Source organism: Corapipo altera, unplaced genomic scaffold (assembly GCF_003945725.1).
Source record: "Corapipo altera isolate COAL_440 unplaced genomic scaffold, ASM394572v1 214, whole genome shotgun sequence".
In the NCBI taxonomy this organism is placed as follows: Eukaryota; Metazoa; Chordata; class Aves; order Passeriformes; family Pipridae; genus Corapipo; species Corapipo altera.
In genome coordinates this window covers 158274-178681 of record NW_020885031.1, presented here as the reverse complement: position 1 = coordinate 178681, position 20408 = coordinate 158274, and the positions used below count along the sequence as shown (strand labels likewise).

General features: G+C 47.1%; 1 protein-coding gene across 1 annotated transcript; it reads left to right on the top strand.

Annotated features, from left to right (window-relative positions):
- The first annotated feature begins 27 nt into the window (after positions 1-27).
- Positions 28-20198, top strand: MOB1B (MOB kinase activator 1B). Its single transcript, XM_027668185.1, has 6 exons — positions 28-182; positions 13052-13218; positions 16086-16179; positions 17481-17614; positions 19160-19323; positions 19577-20198. Exons 1-6 carry the CDS (start codon positions 169-171, stop codon positions 19652-19654), a joined length of 651 nt encoding a protein of 216 aa, XP_027523986.1. The 5' UTR covers positions 28-168; the 3' UTR covers positions 19655-20198.
- The last annotated feature ends 210 nt before the right edge of the window (positions 20199-20408 follow it).

Sequence of the window (20408 nt, the reverse complement as noted above, 5' to 3'; positions counted from 1 at the left end):
AGCCGTGAGGGAGGCGGCGGCGCGGGGGCCGCTGGGGGCGATGGCGGCCAGGCGGGCCGTGTCCCCGCCCCGCGGCGCTCTCCCCGCACCCGCCCGCCCTGCGCTGCCATTGGGAGCCGAGCCGCGCCGAGCCCAGGCAGCCGCCGGTCCCGCTCCGCCGCCATCGCCATGAGCTTCTTGTTGTGAGTACCCGCGGGGCGTGTGTGTGTGGGGGGGTCCTTTCCTCTTCCCTCTGCCCCGTCCCGCCGGCTAGGGCAGAGCAGGGCAGCCCCGGCGAGAGGACGCGGCCGCCGCCCGCCCTCTGCCCGCCGCTCCCCGCCGGCCTGGCGGCCGCGCTCCGTCCCGCTCGCCGCTCTCTCCCTTTGTGCCCCGGTCCCCCGGGGGGCCCCGGCAGCAGCCGCTGCCCTCAGCCGGCGGGGAGCGCGGAGGGGCGGCCGCCGCTGCGCCGCGAGGGCGTTTGGAGGGCGGGCGAGCCGGGCTTCCCCTTCCCGCACGGCTTCCCCTCCCGCGGGGACACGAGTTCGGGACCGTCCACGGATCGGCCGGGGCACCTCCCCGGTGAGCGCCGTGCTGGGCAGGCGAGAGCGGGGGTCAGGGTAGAACGCCCACCCGAAGGGTCTCCCCCGGCTTTTGTGATGTTTCCGCAGTGTTTTCCTCCTTCCCGGCGGGCAGAAGTTGGTGCGGTAGCGTTGCGTGCCCCAGCTGAGTTAGGAGCGGCGGGAGTGTGGAAGTGAATCCCGGGGCAGGTGACGGGGCTGGTGGGGCTCCCCGGCGGCCTGAGCCCTGCCAAGGACCCGGCCGAGCTTTACTGCCGCATAAAAAAGCTCCCCGAGGAATCGGTGGCGAGTCCAGGTGCGCGCAGGAACCCCGCACTCGGCAGTTTTTTGCTTCGTGGGCAGCAACCGAATGAACTTTGGTCCCTCCCCTTGGGAACAAAGGCGAGGTACTTTGTGACAATTCACATAAACCGGTTCAGTGACCTATTAATTAAGGCGGAGATGCGCTCTAGGGAAAGAAGGGAGACCCAGGCAGCTGAAAAAGGCGCCCTGGCAGAGCCGAGCTCCATTAAGGCCTTGGCCCCGCTGAGCGTTCCCAGCTCCGTGCGAGCAGTTAGTGGGACCGTGTCCGTAATATCTGCCGGTTGTTAGAGGCTTGCACTGATAACCAGCAGATGTAAACGTGGCCTGCTTTTAGAGAGGAGACTTTATCTCCGAGCTGGAGCGTTCTAGCGAGTTGCGTTCTCATGGAGACCAATAACCCCGGCGCCGGCTTCCTCCTCAATCCCTGCCTTGTGTTTATCTTTTGACTCTGCCGCAGCAAACCCGCTCCGTACCCCCAGAGTGTGGGGGTGTTTTGAAAGACACCTCTCAGCTGTGAGCGGGAGGTGGGTACAGATGACTGTCCATGGATTCAGGCGTTGTGCTCCTAATGAGAAGCCCAGCTGTCCCCCTCCTTCATAATTCTCAGCTGCCGCGGTGGAGAAGGGGGGGGACAGGATTTCGAGTGTCCTGGGAGTCTGGTTTGCAAATTAGAGAGCCTCTCTCTCCGTGGCATTTGGCTAACTGGGAATGGAAAAGCACGAAACCCTCCACCCTCTGTCAGAGGCAATAATGAGATGCTTGTTTCTTTTTCCAGACCCTTCTGAAACCTAGGAAAGCAAACCTTTACCCCCACCTCCATTGTTCCGAGTGATCCTTCTGCACGAAGTGTAGAAATGGAAACTGGAGTTGCTGCACGGCAAAGCCAGAAATGTTGGCAAAGCTGCCTCAGCTGCTGTTGGCAGAGTGCTGCAGACAGCACCTAATTTGCTCATCTGCAGTATAGAAATGGATTTAAAAAAAAAAAATAAATCAAAAATATGCCTGGTAGGCCTCAGGGAGACCAGGGAAACTTTCCGTGTTACTGGCAGGGAGTTATGCTTCTTTTGTTTGGTTGGGTTTTTTTTAAGTGTGCAAAAAGTTAGCATCACCTTATCGAGTTAAAATTGCAGTTTGACCAAGAGTTATTCCAAGATAGTGGGTTGGATATCCTTACACTCTGCAGGCTTAGCACCGCCGACTTGCATTTTGAACCGCAACTCCCCCCCACGTTCACAGTACTCGTAACAGAGTTTCTCATGGTACTTTTTCACGGAGGGTTTTCGTGGTGTGGAGGTGCCAGAGGTGTTTTCTCTGTGTGTCACTGGCACTGCTGTCCTTCCGTGAGCTGACTCACGCTTTGGAACTCGCAGCGGAGACACGCTGAGAACCGGGGAGGTTTTCCCCAACCTGCCGTGCAGGTTTATCACCAGGGGCTTGGCTGGAGCTTGTCAGTCTGACACTCAGCACGATGCCAAGAGCCGTGTTGTCCTGCAGGCTCGCTGGTTGTCAAATAACAGGGCGATTGTGCCGGGATAACACAGGGTGCCGGGGGGCCCCCCTCGCACGCGGGCCTTGTGCGCTGGCAAATCCGGGGCTATTCTTCCCTGTTGCTATGGCCGGTGACAGATAGAGCTGCATGGGGGGGAAAGGAAAATCAAGGGGAACCATTGTCTTCCCTCGTTGTGGGGAACATTATAAAAAGACTGTCTTGTGAGGCGAGTCACTGAATTAATACAACTCGGTTTTGACAGCAGTCGTTATTTTCAGCGCCGCTGTTTTCTCTCTCTGATCCGCTTCTTCCTTTCTGAAAAGACTTTCTAAACCCCTCCGATGGTTGAATGAGGTCGTCCCAAATCCTTAAAAAGGGTTTAAAAACGGGAGTTGGGCTAGAAAATATCTTCAGCTCCAAAAAAAATCTGCTTGGTAAGTTGTCTCTAAAAGGAAATTACAGCCTAGTTGCAGGTACTTCAGCTTACATCTCCAAGGAAAAAAATTAAAGATAGTTCTGGTGGGCGTGCCATCTGGTGACATGCCTGTGTTATCCTCTGCTGGCAAAACTTACATAAAAAAGAAGCTAGATGAAAACCAATTTTTTATGGAAGAGTTTTATTATTGAAGTTGTCTTTTAAAAAAATTTTTAAAAACTCATCTTTATGTTAGCGAATCCCTCTCAGAAGATTCCAGCACAGTTTTTTTAAGAATGAGGTTTGTTTAAGTAGTTGTTGCCTGATGAGTCAGGGAAGGACTAGGAGCTGCTGGAAGCAGCAAGTGAGGGTGAGGGCTGTTGTTGGGGGCACATATGTTTGTGAGTGAAGGCCAAGTTAACCTGTAAAACAAACTGGGGGACAAAATGTGTTCTCCCTTGTCTGGCTTGTTCTGCAGCACAGTGGAGCCTGGCAGCTGCTTCTCATGCTGCACATGGGTTAATTTTGGTTTTATTAAATAAAAATCACGCTTTGTTTGTAAATATATGTGCAGGAGATACAGTGAGAGGTTACTTTTTTTTCCCCCCTTACCTCTCTTGCAGAATAATCCCAAAATCTGAGCTGATGTGTTTGTTTCCAGATTGACGAGGAGTGAAGCCTTCCCGATTCTCCAGGCTGCTCCTGCTCTTGGAGAGCATCAGGGCTGTTTGTTGTTGTCCCTTCCCCAGCTTCCCGAGATACTGAGTTGTCTGAGAAGTAGAGCAGACATCCAGATATTTATCTCCCTGTGTCTTAATGCAATAGTTTGCTTCACTTTTAGCTTCATGAGTGTAATACTGCTGTAAGAACCGGGAAAGGGCTCTCCACATGGGACTGCGTTCCCATAAAATCACTTTTAAATGTTCTTAGGTACTGCCTTCTCAGATAGAAACATTTGGAATGAAAAAAAAAAAAAAAGGCATAGGAAGACAGGCATTGTTCAGTGTGAAAGTTGTGTTTACTACAACGCTGTGATGTCCGGTCTTAATTGCTTCCTAATTGTTTGCTTTAATGTCTCGATTGTTTTCCCTTGTTTGTCCTTCCCTCTCTGTGTTTGCAGTGTAAGTGAACCTATGCCATGGGCTGTTCACAGGGAGTCGTGGTGGAAGGAGGGTCGTTTTCGGGAGAGGGTTTGTGTGCTGGAAAGTGGCTTTTTCGTTTTTTTGTCAGTTTTTTATTTTTTATCAGTTACCTTCGGCACCTTTTCATTTTCGGACAGGGTTTCGGGTTTGGATTTAGGACCCCTTCCTGGCAACAGCCCAGGGGTCACAGTTCCATCTCGTGCTGTCCCGAGAGATGCACAGTCTGGTTTTATCCTGTTTGAATGAAAAAGGACAAAATATTAGGAGTGCTTGTCCACCGAGGGGTGGCTGGAGGGATGCACAAAGGCTGACAGAATTTGTTTGCTTTCCTTAGGGAAGTAAATGGCTGCATTAAATTGGGCCACTTTTAAGTCTTCCCTCCTAAGCAGTTAAGGCAGATCTTGCTGCCAGAGCCATCAATAAGCCTTTGACCCACCAATCAACCCAAACCGCAGGATACGCTTTGCGATGCTTTGGGCATTTGTAAACTGAGCCACTTCCTATTAGAGCTGAGCTACAATGAACTTGCTGTTTGGGTTTTGTCCTTTTTTTTTTTTTTTTCCCCTTAAATTTAAAATACACAAAGGGTGAGATGGTGGGTTATAAACTCAGCTGCTGTAAAATCTGTTTTCAGCCACAACCGACTTGGAAAAAACGTCTCTACCCTTTAAGTTTCATGCCATGGGATTATCAGGATCCAGTGGTTTGCTTTGTCATCTGCGCGTGTTTACTTTTTAAAAAGTGGCATTTCCTTCCCTTTTGCTTTCCTGGCACCTCTGTGGCATTAATGTGATGTTGGCTGGCAGGGCTGTGACCTCACCTGAACGCCACGGGAGGGAGGCTGTGGTGGACACCCTTGTGCTGGTGTGAGGGACCTTGCTCTGCTGCAGGAGTGCAGAGGTGACTGATGCTGAAAGCATTTGAGGGGGGGAAAAGTCCTTTGTGGAGCCTCTACAAAACACGTAAGGACAAGAAAATTGTTCTCCTCCAAGTGCTCAGGAAGACATCTGTTGCGTTTACCTCTTCTGGGAGGAAATACATTGAATTTTAAAACTGAGCAGGGTGCTATAAAGTCCCCTCCAGAGTTATATCCTGAGCAGCTTATCCAAAAGCCGCGTGCGTGCAGCTTTTCTGGATCAGTTTAAAGCAGCTCATAAAGAAGTAACCACCAAGTTAATTTTATGATTCCTCTAATAAATTTCCCAGGGCCAGCGTGGTGGTTAAGTCTGCATGTGGATCTCTCAGATGCTTTCCCGGGGCGCTGCTGCTGCTTGGGTCAGTGTTTTGGGGAGGGGATCAGAAAGAAGGGAACGGGAGCTGAGGGTTTGCAGGTGATATTTGTTTGAAATAACTTGTAATGTCTCAGTTGGCTGGGTAGGTGTGTGCCTTCCCATTCTGTGCAGAGTAGGACAACGTGTGGTGCATCCCAGGCGTGTTCCCTTTCATTCAGGGCTTTGCTTCCCAATTCAAATCCGTAGCCTGAGTCAGCAGACAGTCATTTCACGTGGATGAGATGGGAGTTTTATGTGCCAGCCCCCCTCCCTGTGGATTTATGAAGGTAACTGTAGTTTTTGTCTCACAAATACATTTTGATACTTTTAAAAGCAACCCTGTGATCCTGCCCATATATCACTTGAGTTTTAGTTGAAAGTTGGGGGTTTTTTTCACATGCTTTGTGGTTTTTTGTTTGTGTTGGGTTTTTTTGTTTTGTTTTGTTTTGTTTTGTTCTTGTTGTCTGGCCTTACACCACTTCATCTTTTCAGTGTGGTCACTTGCCTCCAGAGTTGTGCCCTCGAGAGATACGAGCACTCCTGACGCACAGAATCTTAATCCCTTCCTCAGCAAAGGAGAACATCTTGCAGATAAGGACTTGTAATGCCTGGATTTGTTGGTCTTTATCACAAGTCTAATTCCTTTCTTTATGACAAAGAGAACAAATGAGCTTAAGTGAGCTTTGGTAAATTCCTCTTTTGCTAAAAATTGAGACGACTCATTCTCGATACCGAAATAATTTCCACACAGATAATCACTGGGTGGGTTCCTTGTGCTGACTTCAATGGAATAACCCATGTTTTGTTTTGGTAGCTGGTATTTTAATTGTGTTTTTACCAACTTGAGTAGCACAGCCCTGGTTTTGCTTGAATGGATTAATTGTTTCAGGGACTTGCTGAGTGTTCTGGAATCAGGAATCAAAATGGCATTACTGTGTCTTATGCTTTATGGCCACGAAATACTGCTTTTTCTAACACTGCAGTGTAGCTTTCAGAAATAAATCCCAAGTGTCTCTAATGTCCTATTATTAACTTTTGTGGTTGACAACTCTTCTTAAAATTTCTTGCTGCAATGGGAATGAAAAAAAAAAGGGGGGGGAGGAAAACCTATATTTAATCTCACAGAACAGTTAAACTAACTTTCTACTCAACTGGCAAACACACAAGCTGAAATAATTTCAAAAGAAATGTCCTCCTGTGTATGTGGTAGGAGCTGTCATTCCCCCTCAGATGCTTCAGGCAGGTGGGTTTTCTGATAGGATACTTTGCAAGACATAAGTAGATTTTCCTTGAGATGGTTACATGCAGCACGTACGGGATTGTATTAAATATGGGGGATATGTGAGAAATCCTTGGGGGTGAGCTAATGCAGCATATTTTTGGAAAGCTGTTGGATTATTCATTGCTGCCTCCTGTCCATTCCTTCTTCCTGTTGTTCTCCGTGTTATTTCTTGCCTCTGATGGTTGTTGTTTCCTGGATGCAGACCCTGTTTTGCCTCTTAATCCAAGTCTAAGTGTAATCTTCCATCTAGGTGTGAGGTTTTCTGTTGGGAAGTTGCTGAGTTGCCCTGTTCATATCCTCAGCCTGTGCTGCATGGGGGTTACAGTTGAGGGCAACCTTTTATAAAGTGACTCTTCCCCCATGAAAATCGAGCTAAATTTCTCCTTTAACTGCCTTTTTCCTGAACACATGAAGAGATGGTTCCTTTTATTCTGTTTAAAAGGATTGAAGGCTGTCATAAACTCTTTAGTTAGTCTTTTTTTTTTTTTGTCTCCCTTTAAAAATGCCCTGCTCCGATTTCTTAGGTTGTATGACTAGATTTGCTTTAGTCATTCATTAAGCGTTGGTTTCCAAAAGCACTGATCAGCATTTTGGGAAGCCATCCATGTTCTGAGGCGTGTTATCCAAGCACTATATTTGGTGTACAAGTAAGGATCTAATTTGATGCTGGAACCAAGCTTTTATTGCTGCAATTTATCACCCTCAGCGGGTTGTAGATGGCTTTTCTGCAAAGCTCTGCTTCTTAAACGTATTTACAGGGTGTGACTGTGACCAGCAGTTTGGGATGCAGAGGGCATTAGTCATGTAAGGATAATTTAGCTGAATGTAAGGAAATCTGTGTGGCAGGAGGAGCAGTTGGCTGTGGAAAGCAGTGGATACCTTAAGTGTGGGACACTTGGAAGAAGTAAGGGGACTAAAGGAATCACGGGTAGGCAAACACTGTTGATCACCTGCTTTATTCCTGGGAAATGCTCCCCTTTCCTCTCCTGCCCCAGCAGCCTGGTGATGCTTTATGGGGCTGGCAGCCTGTGTGAGGCTGCCCCGAGGCAAGCTGGAGCTCTCTAGGCCACTTCAGGACATTCTCAGTGACTTGGGGACAAGATCTTGAACTCCTTCATGCCTACTTAAACGGTTTAGTAAACCTTCTTCCTCTCTTAAAGCGTCCAGGGTCTTTTCTTTAAACACCATCCGGTGTGTTACTGAAAGAAACAACCCAGACTCAGAGTTTTATGTATTTCCTTAGGAATTGCTCCATTTTATATGTGGGAAAGGGTAGGATTTTTTTTGCAAAAAAAAAAAAGGTGCAGTTGTGCCCACTGAACAGTGTATTGGGTACGTTCCTGCAGGAAACAGGTTGGAACCTTTGTGGAAACCAAACTTGGAAGTGTAACTGTACCGCATTCTGACTTGAGTTTGAGTTCACGCTGTGCCCTCCCTTCTGAGCAGGCTGGTGCTAATTGACAGAAATAAGGGTTTCCTGAGAAAAGAGGGGAGACATTAGTGAGGAAATAGTGCTGTTTAGTTCGCAGGGAGCTTAATTAGTGACTGAAGTGGTCAAAATAGTAAACTCCATCTCGTAGGGAAAAACCCAAGCAGTTGGAGAAGAAGGAATACTTCTCGTTTACCTTCATCAAAGCTGCCAGTAGCCTGGCCTTTTTAAGATGTGCTAACTGAACATTAGGGTATTAGAAGAAATAAATCTGGCTTTGATTATTCCCTACAGTACCATGATGTGTGTCTGTGTACATACGTGGTAAGGGTTAATACTGAAGGAGTAAAAGAGTGTGGATCTGATTGAAAGGACCCAACAGAACAGCCAGAAGTCCTCAGCTTGCCTAACGTTTTCCTGTGCTGGATGCTGTTGTAGACTCGTGTTTGTGGCTCTGGCCTGCCCCTCTCCTTGCACTCCTGTTAGTCCTGCAGGGGACAGGGCTTGGGAGGTTGAGTCACTTCCGCAGCCGTTGGCTGCCCTGGGAATAGTTTAATTGTGTTTGGAGTGCACAGACAGGGCTCTGGTAGTATCCAGCGAGGGCAACTGTGACTTGCTTTGTTTATTTTGAGGGTTTTCCAGGAGATGAAAGTGTATTAAGCGAATGTGTTGTAAATGAAGCAAGGGAGTTTATTCTGTGTATGAGCATAGCAAAGTGGTGATGATTTCCTGGTTACGGGATGGGGTTCTCTGGACGCTTGCTTGTGCCTTGCCTTGGGAATTGCGACTGCTCGGGAGAGGGGTTGCATCCAACTGGGTAAACAGCGGGAACACCGTGGGGTGGGGTTGTAGCATAACACCTCCCCCTTGTTTACAGGCACATTCTGAGCCTGCAGACGGGAAAAACAGAGGCAGGGAGAAGCTTGGCTGGAAAACAGGCTGTGGCCACCTAACATCCCTGTGGATTTGGCACTGAGTGTCACTGCAGGACAGCTGAGGGAACATGTCACAGGGAACAGGGGAGCAGCCGCTCTCCAAGCACAGGTCACTTGTCCCCTGCTCAGAGCTCAGCCAGCAAAAAGGTTCCTTGTGGGCGTGTTTTGGTGCTCCTGAGAGCTTCTGAGTTTTGCTGGACCGCTCCTGCATTGGCTGGGTTTCACTGGCTTCAAAATGTGTGTGCACAGGAGGAAGAAAGCGTGTTTTAAGAATGTGGATGTGTACGTGTTACGACAGCTTTAACACTGGGGGGTGGTGGCTGGGACAGGCGAAAGCAAAACTGTTCCTTAAGGCTACCTTAAATAACTTTCTCCTTCCTGGATGTGAATCATCTGATAAACTTCAGCTCTTTTTAACGTGTCGAGTCTTGTGTCCAGTGGTACCTGTGCTTTTGAGGAGCTCTTCGTGAGGTTGTGAGTTTTCTGCCATTCCTCTATGGAATTTCAGTGTATGAAGACAGCTGTTTTTCCCAGAAGGGGAAGCCAGATTTTAGTCCCCACCACAATGGGTAGAGAATGAAAAAAATCTCATAAAACCCCACTGATTTTCCTGTCAGTACTCCAGTGGAAGGAGGCACCATTTCAAACCAGTTATGGTGACAACGGTCTCTGTACCCCTTGAGAAGCATCTTCAGGTTGAAAAGCCCTCAGAGAATTGAAATTACTCCATGGTGGAGCAAATAAACAATAAATAACATCTGTCCCGTTTTTTATAGGAAAGATCATGTGTCTGTGTGAATTTTTCAAGTCAGTGCCACTGATTCTCGTTTAAACAAAGAAAGAAACAATCCAAAATGAAAGCTCCAGGCCTGGAACTGCTTTCTAACCACTGCCTCACCTTTTGGGAGAGCAGCTACGTTTTGGAAGGAGTTGGCAGCTCCTAACTCCTTCCCACAGAACTGCTGCATGGAATGCCTGCATCCTGAATTCTTACCTTGCTTTTGTTACCTGCAAATTCAAGTGGCTGGACTGAGGCAGGCTTACTGCAGTGAGCAGGAACTGGACTGGAAAACAGCTGAGGTTTTGGTGGTGTGGGAGCTGGAGGAAGCAATGCTTTGCTGGAGCGCTGACTCTCCCCGGGACAGAAATGTTGTGACTACTCGATTTTTAAAAATAGAAATGCTCAAGTTTAATCTCATCAGTGCAGATTTTGAACATGTACAGTTTCATTTTACTTTCTGTCCTTCTGATGCTGTGGTTGTCACAGGGAAGACGTGTTTAAGTGCTGCAGCTATTGATTTCATTGCCAAAAAGTAGCTTGTGCTTCTATTTTCATTTCTATGTTGATGTGTTGGCCAGTGGAAACTAACCCGATCCCACTGCGATGTTTCTATTCTTAGCAGGATGTTATCGTTTGAAGCCCTGTATTATTGTTTAAAGGCTGGAAATGTTTGCTTTTCTGGAATTTGGGTCTTGTCTTACAGTGTTTCTGTGTTTAAAAACAGCAGCAGGAGAAAGGAGACCAGGAGGTGCAGAACTAAAACTTGGGGCTTCTGTGGTAAACTCAATTGTTGGCCTGTGGCAGTGAGTCCCTGCCTCAGTTTCCCTGTATCTAGTGATCCCTACTTCAGAGGTACTTTGTGAGGATTAATTAATGCTCACAAAGGCCTCTGAAGTTGAGAAAAGCGGGAGCTGAAGTAGGAAAAGTTTCCACGCCCCAGGTGAATGTTCTGTGCGCTCCCTTGAGTTCAGCTTTTTCAGGATCTCTAGAGCGTGTCCAAATATTTTGAAGGGCTGATTTCGGTCTGCCAGTGATGGTGGCTGCTCTGGGGAGGCACTGAGTGGTACAGCTGTGCTTCCAGGAGTTACCTCCTCACACCTTCCCCCAAGGAAAGGAGTGACACCGGTGGCCTCGGCATTGTGGAGCGGTCAGAGGGGAGGGATATAGGTGGCAGGTGTGTCCTGAAGACGGTGCCACTGCACAGCAGGTGAGAGCTTGGGGTCAGTTCTGTGGTAAGAACAAGCTGTGAGGGCGTAACTTCCATTCATGAGCAGCCTGAATTTTTCTGGTTTGATTCAGGTTTCCGCAAATCCGCAGCAGGCTTGATGGACATAGGGGAAAAGCTCTGTTGAAAGGCCCTGTGGACAAGTAACCACTCACCTGGGAGCGAGGAGGCCTAAGCCAGGCCAGCCCAAGTGCTTCCCCTGGGAGCACTGAGGTTTAGGTGGCTCCTTTCCTGCAGTTGCTGGGAAGTGCATCAAGAGCTGAGGCTGGATGTTTAAACTACTGTGAGTGTAGATGTGCCAGTGCTGCCTTTGAAGCTGAAACGAGCTGTGGCGTAAGAAGGACTCCTGAAACTTTTCCCTTCTTCTGGAAACATCGCCTTGCCAGCCTCAGGCAGCACAGCCTGCGGAATTCACATCGTGAAACCCACTCCCCTGTCAGCAGATGACTGGATAAAATTACAGCTTCGGAGGAAATTTGGTGTTCTTGCCTTTACAAGGGAGTTGTGACGTCTGTGCTGGGGCCGAGCGGCGCGTGGGCTTCTGCCGGTGGGAAGGGCTTGTTGTGGCTTCCGAGCCCGGCTCCAGCTCCGTGAGTCAACTGCCTCACACTTCCTGATTTAGTGCTGGGTCGGGCTGCATCTGCCACTGCCAGAGCTGCACTTCCCTGTAAAAATAGAAGGGCATAATTTGCTAGAAACGGCGGATGTGGGAGTGAAGGGAGCAAAGCGTCCTTGGAATCGCAGGAATTCGTCGAGAAGCTGGATCTTCTTGACAGACTGGGAACTGGCTGTGACAAATAGTGGGGGTGATGCAGCGTCTTCCCCGTTTCATGGCCTTTTTATGTCTGAGGAAAATGGGATCTTTGGTGGTTTCTCTGTCCCCTCTCACTTCTGCATTAATATTAAGAGATTGTCAGAGTCTCTTAACAGGGAAAGGCAGGTGCTGCCTGTTAGCTTGGAGCATTTTAAAACCTGGGGAGAAATGGCTAATTCTGTTACGGGAATGTAGCTGAAAATGAAATGTCACACTTGACCCAGACACTGATGATTGTGTGCATCGTTGGCCACCTGGCAGAACTCTGTAAAAGTTGCTTTTTCTCACTGATTGCTCGAGGATTTGAGGAAGTAGACCTGGGAGAAGAAGGCTTCCTAAATCTGTCACGTGAAACACGATGGGAGAAAAGAATTATTACTTATTTGGTTAAGTAATAGGAGAGCTTCTGAACCAATAAGGTAATTGAAGTAATGCTTGCAGCGACGTTTATAACCAGGCTTTCCAAGAAAAACCTTGTCCTGTAAAGGCTTTAGCTCAGAGAAGCTGTCCCTGAACTGTGTCTCAAGGAGTGTGTGACTGTGCATGCAGTTAACTGGCCTCCCATATGGTGAACTGCATAAATGCATGGAATTCTGATAATTTATTGCCAAAATTGCAGCTATTTCCATAGCACGTGACGAGCAGCAGCCTGTGTTTATCCTAATTACTTCTCCTTTTGGCTGCCTGCCTGCCTTCCACATGAGACCTTTTCCTGCTCTCTTAGGGTGCCTGTGCTGGATTTGGGTACGGTGGGAATTCCTGCCCAGAGTTTGTCAGAGTAGACTACTTATTTAGGGAGTTTCCTTGTGCCTTATTCCCAATCCCTCATCCCTTACACCCCACCAACAAAAATTTCTGTTCGGCCCTTAGAGACAGGGTGAAGAATTGCCCGAGTCTTTTATATAAAGAAGGGAGATCTGGGTAATGTTTGTAGTGAAAATTGTGCTGTCTGGGTTTCACGTCCTTCCACTTGGAATTCAGGACTCAGTTTGCCTTGTCTGACAGAAATCTTCTCTCAGCTCATACACTGAAAACATTCACAAATATTGGCTCATCTGACAGTTCTCTGCAAATATTTGATTTTGCACGTCATGTTTCTGACACGTTAGGGGTTCATGTGCCATCCGGGCTCGCTGCCGTTGTTTAAAATTCAGATGTCTAAACTTTTCTTCTGAGCCAGTCTGTGTTTTTCAAACCAGATTGTAGGTAAGGAAAATGGTTTAAAGCAAGCCAAAATACCGGCAACTTCAGCATCCCAGTTTTTGTTAAATACCCTGTTTCAATGTGAAAATACATGAGTGGGGAAAGTATTGAATGTCAGCCTTGTCCTTACGTGGGACTCGTCTGCTCGTTTCTTTTTCTCTTCCCATTCCAAAAGGCCTCCAGGTATTTCCTCTCTCTTTTGCAGTGGTAGTCGCTCTTCCAAAACCTTCAAACCAAAGAAGAATATTCCAGAGGGGTCTCACCAGTACGAGCTGCTCAAACATGCCGAGGCCACGCTGGGAAGCGGCAATCTCCGGATGGCTGTGATGCTTCCAGAGGGGGAAGACTTAAATGAATGGGTTGCAGTTAACAGTGAGTCGCTGACCTTTTTTTTTTTTTTCAGGAAGGGGGGGTGTTGGATGTGGGCTGACACTTGCGGGAGGACAACCGTGTGCCTCTTCCTGTGCCTGGAGAAGGGGAGGCTCAGGGGGCGACCTTCTCGCTCTCTCCGACTCCCTGACAGGAGGGGGGAGCCGGGTGGGGGTCAGGCTCTGCTCCCAGGGAACAAGAGGCAGGACGAGAGGAGATGGCCTCAAGGTTCAGGTTGGACATCAGGAAGAATTTCTTCATGGAAAGGGTTGTCCAGCATTGGAAGGGGCTGCCCAGGGAGGTGGTGGAGTCCCCATCCCTGTCCAAGGAACGACTGGATGTTGGTCTGGTTGACAAGGAGGTGGTTGGTCCCAGGTTGGACTCGATGATTGTGGAGGTCTTTTCCAACCTGAGTGATTCTATGATTCTGATGGGCTCTGCAGTTTTCATCGAGTTACTTCCTTTTGTTTCTACTGAGTTCTGAGCCTGTGGTCTAGTAAGTCTGATGTCATTATTTTAACTTCCTCTAAAGCTGTCTGTCCAAACTCTGTGCTTTCATGCCAAACCATTATGCCCAAGTTAATGTTTTCTGATTGCTTGACTGCGTTTCCTCCTCCTTCCTCTCCCTGCTGCATGAGTTTTTCCCTCTGCTCCTCAAGAATGGATTATCCCACATCCCATCGTGCTCTGTAGCCTGTGCAGTTCTGGCTGCCACAGGCCCTGTCTGGGTGTTCCCTCATCTTTTGTCTCTCAGTGTGTGCTCTTGGTGTGCTCCCGTGGTGGTGTGGGATTGACTGTGCACTACAGTAGGAATCACGCTCGAGATAAATGTCCTCTGATCGTTTCTGTGGTTCTGCCTGTTTCTTCTTGCTCTTTACACGTTTGGGAAGTGAAACTGTCCCACTGACTCGAACCTTCCTGTTCCTAATTAGCCACGCAGTGCTCTAGTGCTCCACTTGCCACTGCTTCCAGGGCCGTGCTGGAATTGCTGACACCATCCTCTGTAAGAGTTTGTTCACACTGCGTTGCAAAACTGTCTAGAGAAAAAGCCAGCCCGCTTTTATGAGCAAGCATTGCTAAAGATGCTTCATGTGTTGCTGGCATCCTTCCCTTTCGGTGGTTCCTTCACTCCGTGTCTCTGCTTTCCCATACGGCAGCAGTTTTCCCCTTCCCAATTGACTTAACTGCTGAATTAACTCAAATGAAATTATAGCTGTATAATTAAAGAGTGAACTGATGATGTTCTCCTTTCCCTGACAGCATCCCTCCACCACAGCGAGCCCCAGAGCTGTGAGCCCCTTCTGCTCACTGGGATGTCCCATAAGGCAATGAAATGTGTGACTTGGTGTCCTTGGTTTTACCCTGCACAACCCCGAGAGCACAAAAACAAACGTGCTCTGCTCTTCCCCTTCTTGCCCAACCCTCAGCCCGACTGATGTCTTTGGGGAAGAGTTGACGGGGTGTGTGGGTTTTGAGACTTCCAAGTGTGGGATTTGCCACAATCAGTCATTTTGCTGGAGCCTGTGTGGGTTTTCTGGACACGCCTGCCTTGGAGCAAACACTGGGCCGTGGTTTCTGCTGGGAGCAGGGAATGGAAACTTAATTAACAGTTCTTGTGTGCACTTAGGAAGCAAGGGCTCGTGTCCTGCTTCTGCTGAGCAGTAGCTGTAACTTCCTGCCGTGATGTTTTTGTAATCTTTCACGTTGATTCTCTGAAAGATACCTGGAGATAAAGTGGATTTTACAAACTGGTTGCAGTGGCCACAGTTCCTCAGAACAGAACCTGCTATGGGTTATTGTAGAACCTTCCTTTCAAAGAGTTTGGAGTAATGAAGCACCAATGTAAAGTGGTAAGAACAATGGGGATATTTAGGTGTGCCAGCTTTTGGGTGTTTTATTTCAGTAATTCAGCTGTAGGCCACAAAAAAAAAACCCAAACCAAAAAAACCCAACCAAACAAAAAAACCCAAAAAAACCCAAAAAGGTTTTGACCAAGGGAAATGCTTTTCCAAACATGTAACAAAACATAAAAAATAGCACTCCAGAACAAAACTCCCAAGGCTAGTTTATAATGAGGAAACATTGTGGACTAAATATTGATTTGTGGTAATTAGTTGATATTCTAAGGACAGGAGTTGTTTGGTGCTGTAGCTCTTCCTGTGCCATGACTTCTGTATCCAACTCCCATGCATGTACCTAAAAGAGAGCAGGGTTAGGTGGGATATTGGGAAGAAATCCTTCCCTGTGAGGGTGGGGAGGCCCTGGCACAGGTTTCCCAGAGAAACTGTGGCTGCCCCATCCCTGGAAGTGTCCAAGGCCAGGTTGGACGGGGCTTGGAGCAACCTGGGCTAGTGGAAGGTGTCCCTGCCCATGGCATGGGGGTGGAACGAGGTGATCCTTAAGATCTCTTGCCATCCAAACCAGTCTAGGATTCTCTGAAATGTTCCTGGAAAAGGTGGGCATTTGGAATAAAAAGCCTGAGGGAAGCCTAATGAATCACCTAATGAGGAACTGCTCTCTCTGGTTGGAAAGTTCGCACTGAAAATCTTTGTTTTATTCCACACCTGCCAGTAGAGTTTGGGATTCTGATAAAACACACCAAAGTTTCAGAAAAGGAAGTAACTCTGCTTTCTCCTTCCTTTTTCTCCTTCCAACTGAAGATTTTGCCGCAGTGAACAATTAAATAGTTGTTGGAGGCTGTTCCAGAAAGTTGGTGGTTGCTTTCTGCATCTCTTTTATAATGGATCTTAAAAAAGCAATAACAGTGAAGTTTTTTCCCACCATAAACATGCCAGGATCTCTGCTTTACAGTCTGGGCTGTAGGAATCTTGTGTTGCAGAGTGTTAATGGGTGGTTCTGATGCTTTTCAGCTGTCGACTTCTTCAACCAGATCAACATGCTTTATGGAACCATCACGGACTTCTGCACGGAGGAGAGCTGCCCTGTGATGTCTGCTGGCCCAAAGTAAGAGCATTTTGGCTTACCAGAATCTTCCTTGTAGGTATTGTGCAAATATTAGATGTCTGGATAAGAATCCCCCCCACCCTGTGCCTCGCTTAAGTTTCTCTTCTTGGATTCTTGCCTGTGCTTTTGTACAGACATCCATTGCCTGTGCTTTTTTTCTGCTCTCCAGATGCTTAGTGTCTTCCAAGGAGGAAAATACCTGCATTTCTGAGTGAGGGGTGAGGGAGGGCTCTGCTTCCTTTTGAATTACTGTGAAAGCCTAAATAAACAGTAAGGAAAAGCAAACCTCTCTTCCACTTCCAGAAAGGGAAACTTTCCAGTGAGGAAAATGAGCCACGATTGGGTTTTCTGTTTATAGATGGCCAGTAACTTGGGGTTTTAATGTAAGAAAAATTCCTTCCTCTGAAAAATGCATGGTGGTAGTGGGGGGTGAGGAGGGAAGGTTCTCATTGCTGGATGTTATTTGGATGAAATTTTCAGCCTGGAATTCTCTTTGTTGTCTTGCTCTGGCTCCAGTCTGATCCCAGAACCTCAGGATTGTCCTGCATTAATACCACTTCAGTCTTGGTATTAGGGCAGTGCTGGGTGACAAGGGATCCTGATTTTTCATAAATCCAGACACATGGCCCATTTGGCACGCCTGGGATTTTTGCCTGTGTTCTGAGATACAAAATCAAAATGCTTTCAGGCCCTCTGATTTGTTGCTGTTGGAAAACTGGGATCATTTTATCCCGTTGCGAGCAGCACCGTCGCAATCCCTCATCCAATTTGTTTGTGGTGAAATTGTTCTCCCAGTTGGTGTTTAACAAATTCAGTTTTGTCAGAACAAAACGAGAAGGCAGATTTATCAGAGGCTGTTAAGCTTTGCATACAACCATGTGTGCGATTTTTAAAAATAGAAACGCTTGAAAGCTGGTGTTGTCAGGCTCCCCATGTTATTGTGTTTGGGTGTTTTCAGCTGTTATGTTTCCAAATTATCCACCTTCTCCCATGTCTGGACTGGTGTCAGAAGAGTTCCCCCAGCCAGGCAAAATAGCTGTTCCATTCTGAATTTCACGAGGGCACGTTTCTCTCTGGTTGTGTGTGTAGTCTAGAAGCTTTCTTAATCATGGGATCAGAATCCCAGACTGGCCTGGGTTGGAAGGGACCTTGAAGTCCACCTTGTTCCAAGCCCCTGCTGTGGGCAGTGACACCTTCCATTAGACCAGTTTGAAGGGAGGGCGTGGGAGCAAGGGGAGCAGCCTGCCAGGCCTTGGCAGGAAGGGTTCCCTGGTGCTAAGGAATGTCTTTTCCCTCCCCAGGTACGAGTACCACTGGGCAGATGGGACCAACATCAAGAAACCCATCAAGTGCTCCGCGCCAAAGTACATCGATTACCTGATGACCTGGGTCCAGGATCAGCTGGATGACGAAACGCTATTTCCTTCCAAAATAGGTAGAGTAAACAACTAGAGCTGAACAGTGGCTCTGGGTTGCAGTTGTGCAGGAGTAGTCAAGTCTTAGGGCAATAAAAGGTCTCCTTAAGTGACTGACACGTAGGGCCAGTGTAAAAGCTTATATTATCTGTATAAACACACTTATCTCTTGAGATAAAATGGATGGGGCAGTGCATGAACTCTGATCCCTCTATCAATACTCCTAATAAACATCTCTCGTTGTTCTGAATGCAGGAAGTACTGTTTCTGCTTAATAACTGATTCCAGTCAAATCTGATGGGTTTTTTTCCAGTTTGAACAGTGAGTTGTTTCTTTGGAAATAGAGGATCTCAAACCCTATAACCAGTAATTGGTACAAACTGGCAGCTTTTTGACACAGGAATGATGTCTGGTCTTCATGAGGAATTTCTGGGTCTTACCTCCAAAGAAGCTGAATTGCACCTTTGATCTTAATGATCTTTTTCTTTTCTTTTCTTTTCTTTTTTTTAAGTGAAAATGAAAAATAGATGTTTTAAAGAGGTTTCTTTTCTTTTGGAAAAGTAGGAGGAAAATAGCGACCAACCCCCAATTCAGGAACAATAACAAGGGAGATCTCTTAATTGCTTTAATTTTGTGAGTAGTTTCTGAAGCTTTTGGCACATTTTCATTAAGCTTCTTCAGAGAAACAGGGCTGCCTTCAGAGAGAGGGGGACTTAAAGGCCACAAGCTAACCAGCTAAATATGAACTTCCCATGTGCTGCAGCAGCCAGAGGAGGAAATGAGATGGGCATGTGAACAGGGCAGGCTTAAGCAGGAGTATGAAAACATTATTGCTGGGGTCTGAAAGCACTGGTGAGGTCCTGATTGGCCTTAGAGCATCCAGAGCTTGGGCCTCTGGCCTTCAGGCAGGACCTCAGCACTTGGAAAGGCAGCGAAAGACCTAAGCTGACTGGGGAAACTGGTAGGTGAGGAGAAGCTAGACAGGTTTAGTCTTTTTAGGTGGTTGATGCATATCTTTTTTTTAGCCTGGGGATGTGTCAACTAAAGAGATTATCGCTCCCAGTAGCCGGTTGCCGTTTGCAAACCAGTTTTAATAGAACCTGTACAGTGACAAAGGTCTGCTGTTCAAACTGCTTTTACCTGTCCTGGGTTGTTTTCCCTGGAATGACTGAAAGGAGTGTGTCCCAGAATACTGAAGCAGGCAGTTGAGAAAGCAGTATCCTCTGGCCAAGGGTTTGGGAAGAGCAGAACGGAGACGGGAATCTTTTTTTCTGGGCATGAGGCAAGTGGAAGAGAGCCTATTTCTGATTCCACTTTGGTCAGGAGAAGTGTAATATTCCATGGCTGATGCCCAAAGTGGTTTCAGTCACCTGCTCCCAGGTACCTGGTGGAGCTTGTCCTCGTGCCTCAGCCCAAGCCCGCTGTGATTTAGGGGTGGAATTGCCGAGCGGAACTGAACAGCTCTTCTTGTGCAAGAGGGAGGGTTGGGGGTTATCCTGGCTTTCCAGAGTACACAGGCACAGCCTGGGCATTGAAAAATAAGCCATCTGTTTCCTCGTTTCCAGGCGTCCCGTTCCCAAAGAACTTCATGTCAGTGGCCAAGACAATTCTAAAGCGTCTCTTCAGAGTCTACGCTCACATCTATCACCAGCACTTTGATCCCGTGATCCAGCTGCAGGAGGAGGCACACCTTAACACTTCTTTCAAGCACTTTATATTTTTTGTTCAGGTAAGGAGATTGCAAGGCCTCAAAGCTACATTACTCCCTTTCCCTTGTGGGGAAAAAAAAAAAGATCATTTTTTTACATTTCCTTCCTTTAAATGGGAGGGGAGACCTTCAGGCGTGGGCAGGAAAGGCTGTAGTGGCTAAGCCTGGACTCAGAGAGCCTACTGCCAGATAAATTCTGGCTGAGTGAGGCTTCTCACCTGAGCTGCACCTGCAAAACTCTGCGTGTGTGTCTTTCTCCTCATCCTTGTTGCAGGAATTCAACCTTATTGATAGAAGAGAACTTGCACCACTTCAAGAACTGATTGAAAAACTCACCTCGAAGGACAGATAAAAGGAAGAGGACTTCTTGAAGTCACTTGTTTCTTTAAGCAAGCGTGTGGTATTTGTTTGTTGTTTTTTTTTTTTTGTTCATTTGATTTTTTTTTTAAAAAAAGAAAACAAAAACAAGCCCCTGTGCTGTTACCAGTGACAGCCGAGATCTACTTTCTGTGCTTTTACTAGGGGAAATCTTTTCTCTGTTAGTGACACGTGGTAAATAGCTTTTTTTTTTTTTTTTTTTTTTAATTTTTATTTTATTGTTACTCATTGTGGAATTTCTAGCAGGTGCTGAGTGTTAAAGGAAACGTGCTTGGTTGGGGGATTGACTCTGCTGGTGGATGGGTTCTTGTGTTGTGTCAGTGGTAGCCCATTCTCATGAAGTCCCTAAAAGACTTGCTTACATTCTCTAAGTGCCTTGGCAGACTCACTTCTGAGGTGCAAAGCACATACAATACTGAACATTGCTGGAAACAGAAAATATGTACTAACACCCAGACACTTACTGATACTTGTTCTAGAAAAATATATATATATGCTTACACTAAAAAAAAAAAAAAGCCATAACTTGCTGAAATCAATGATCTCCAGCTTTTAATACAAATACTTGTCTTATTTTTTTAGAGATGAATATGGAATTTTTCAAAACTAGATAATTTCTTACAGAGAAAAGCGAAGTTCTGGTCGCTGCAGCGGAACAGCCAAGGTGGTGTCAAAATCACACACAGACCTCGTGCTGAGCAAGTACCTCCATGTCTGTTGCCATGGAA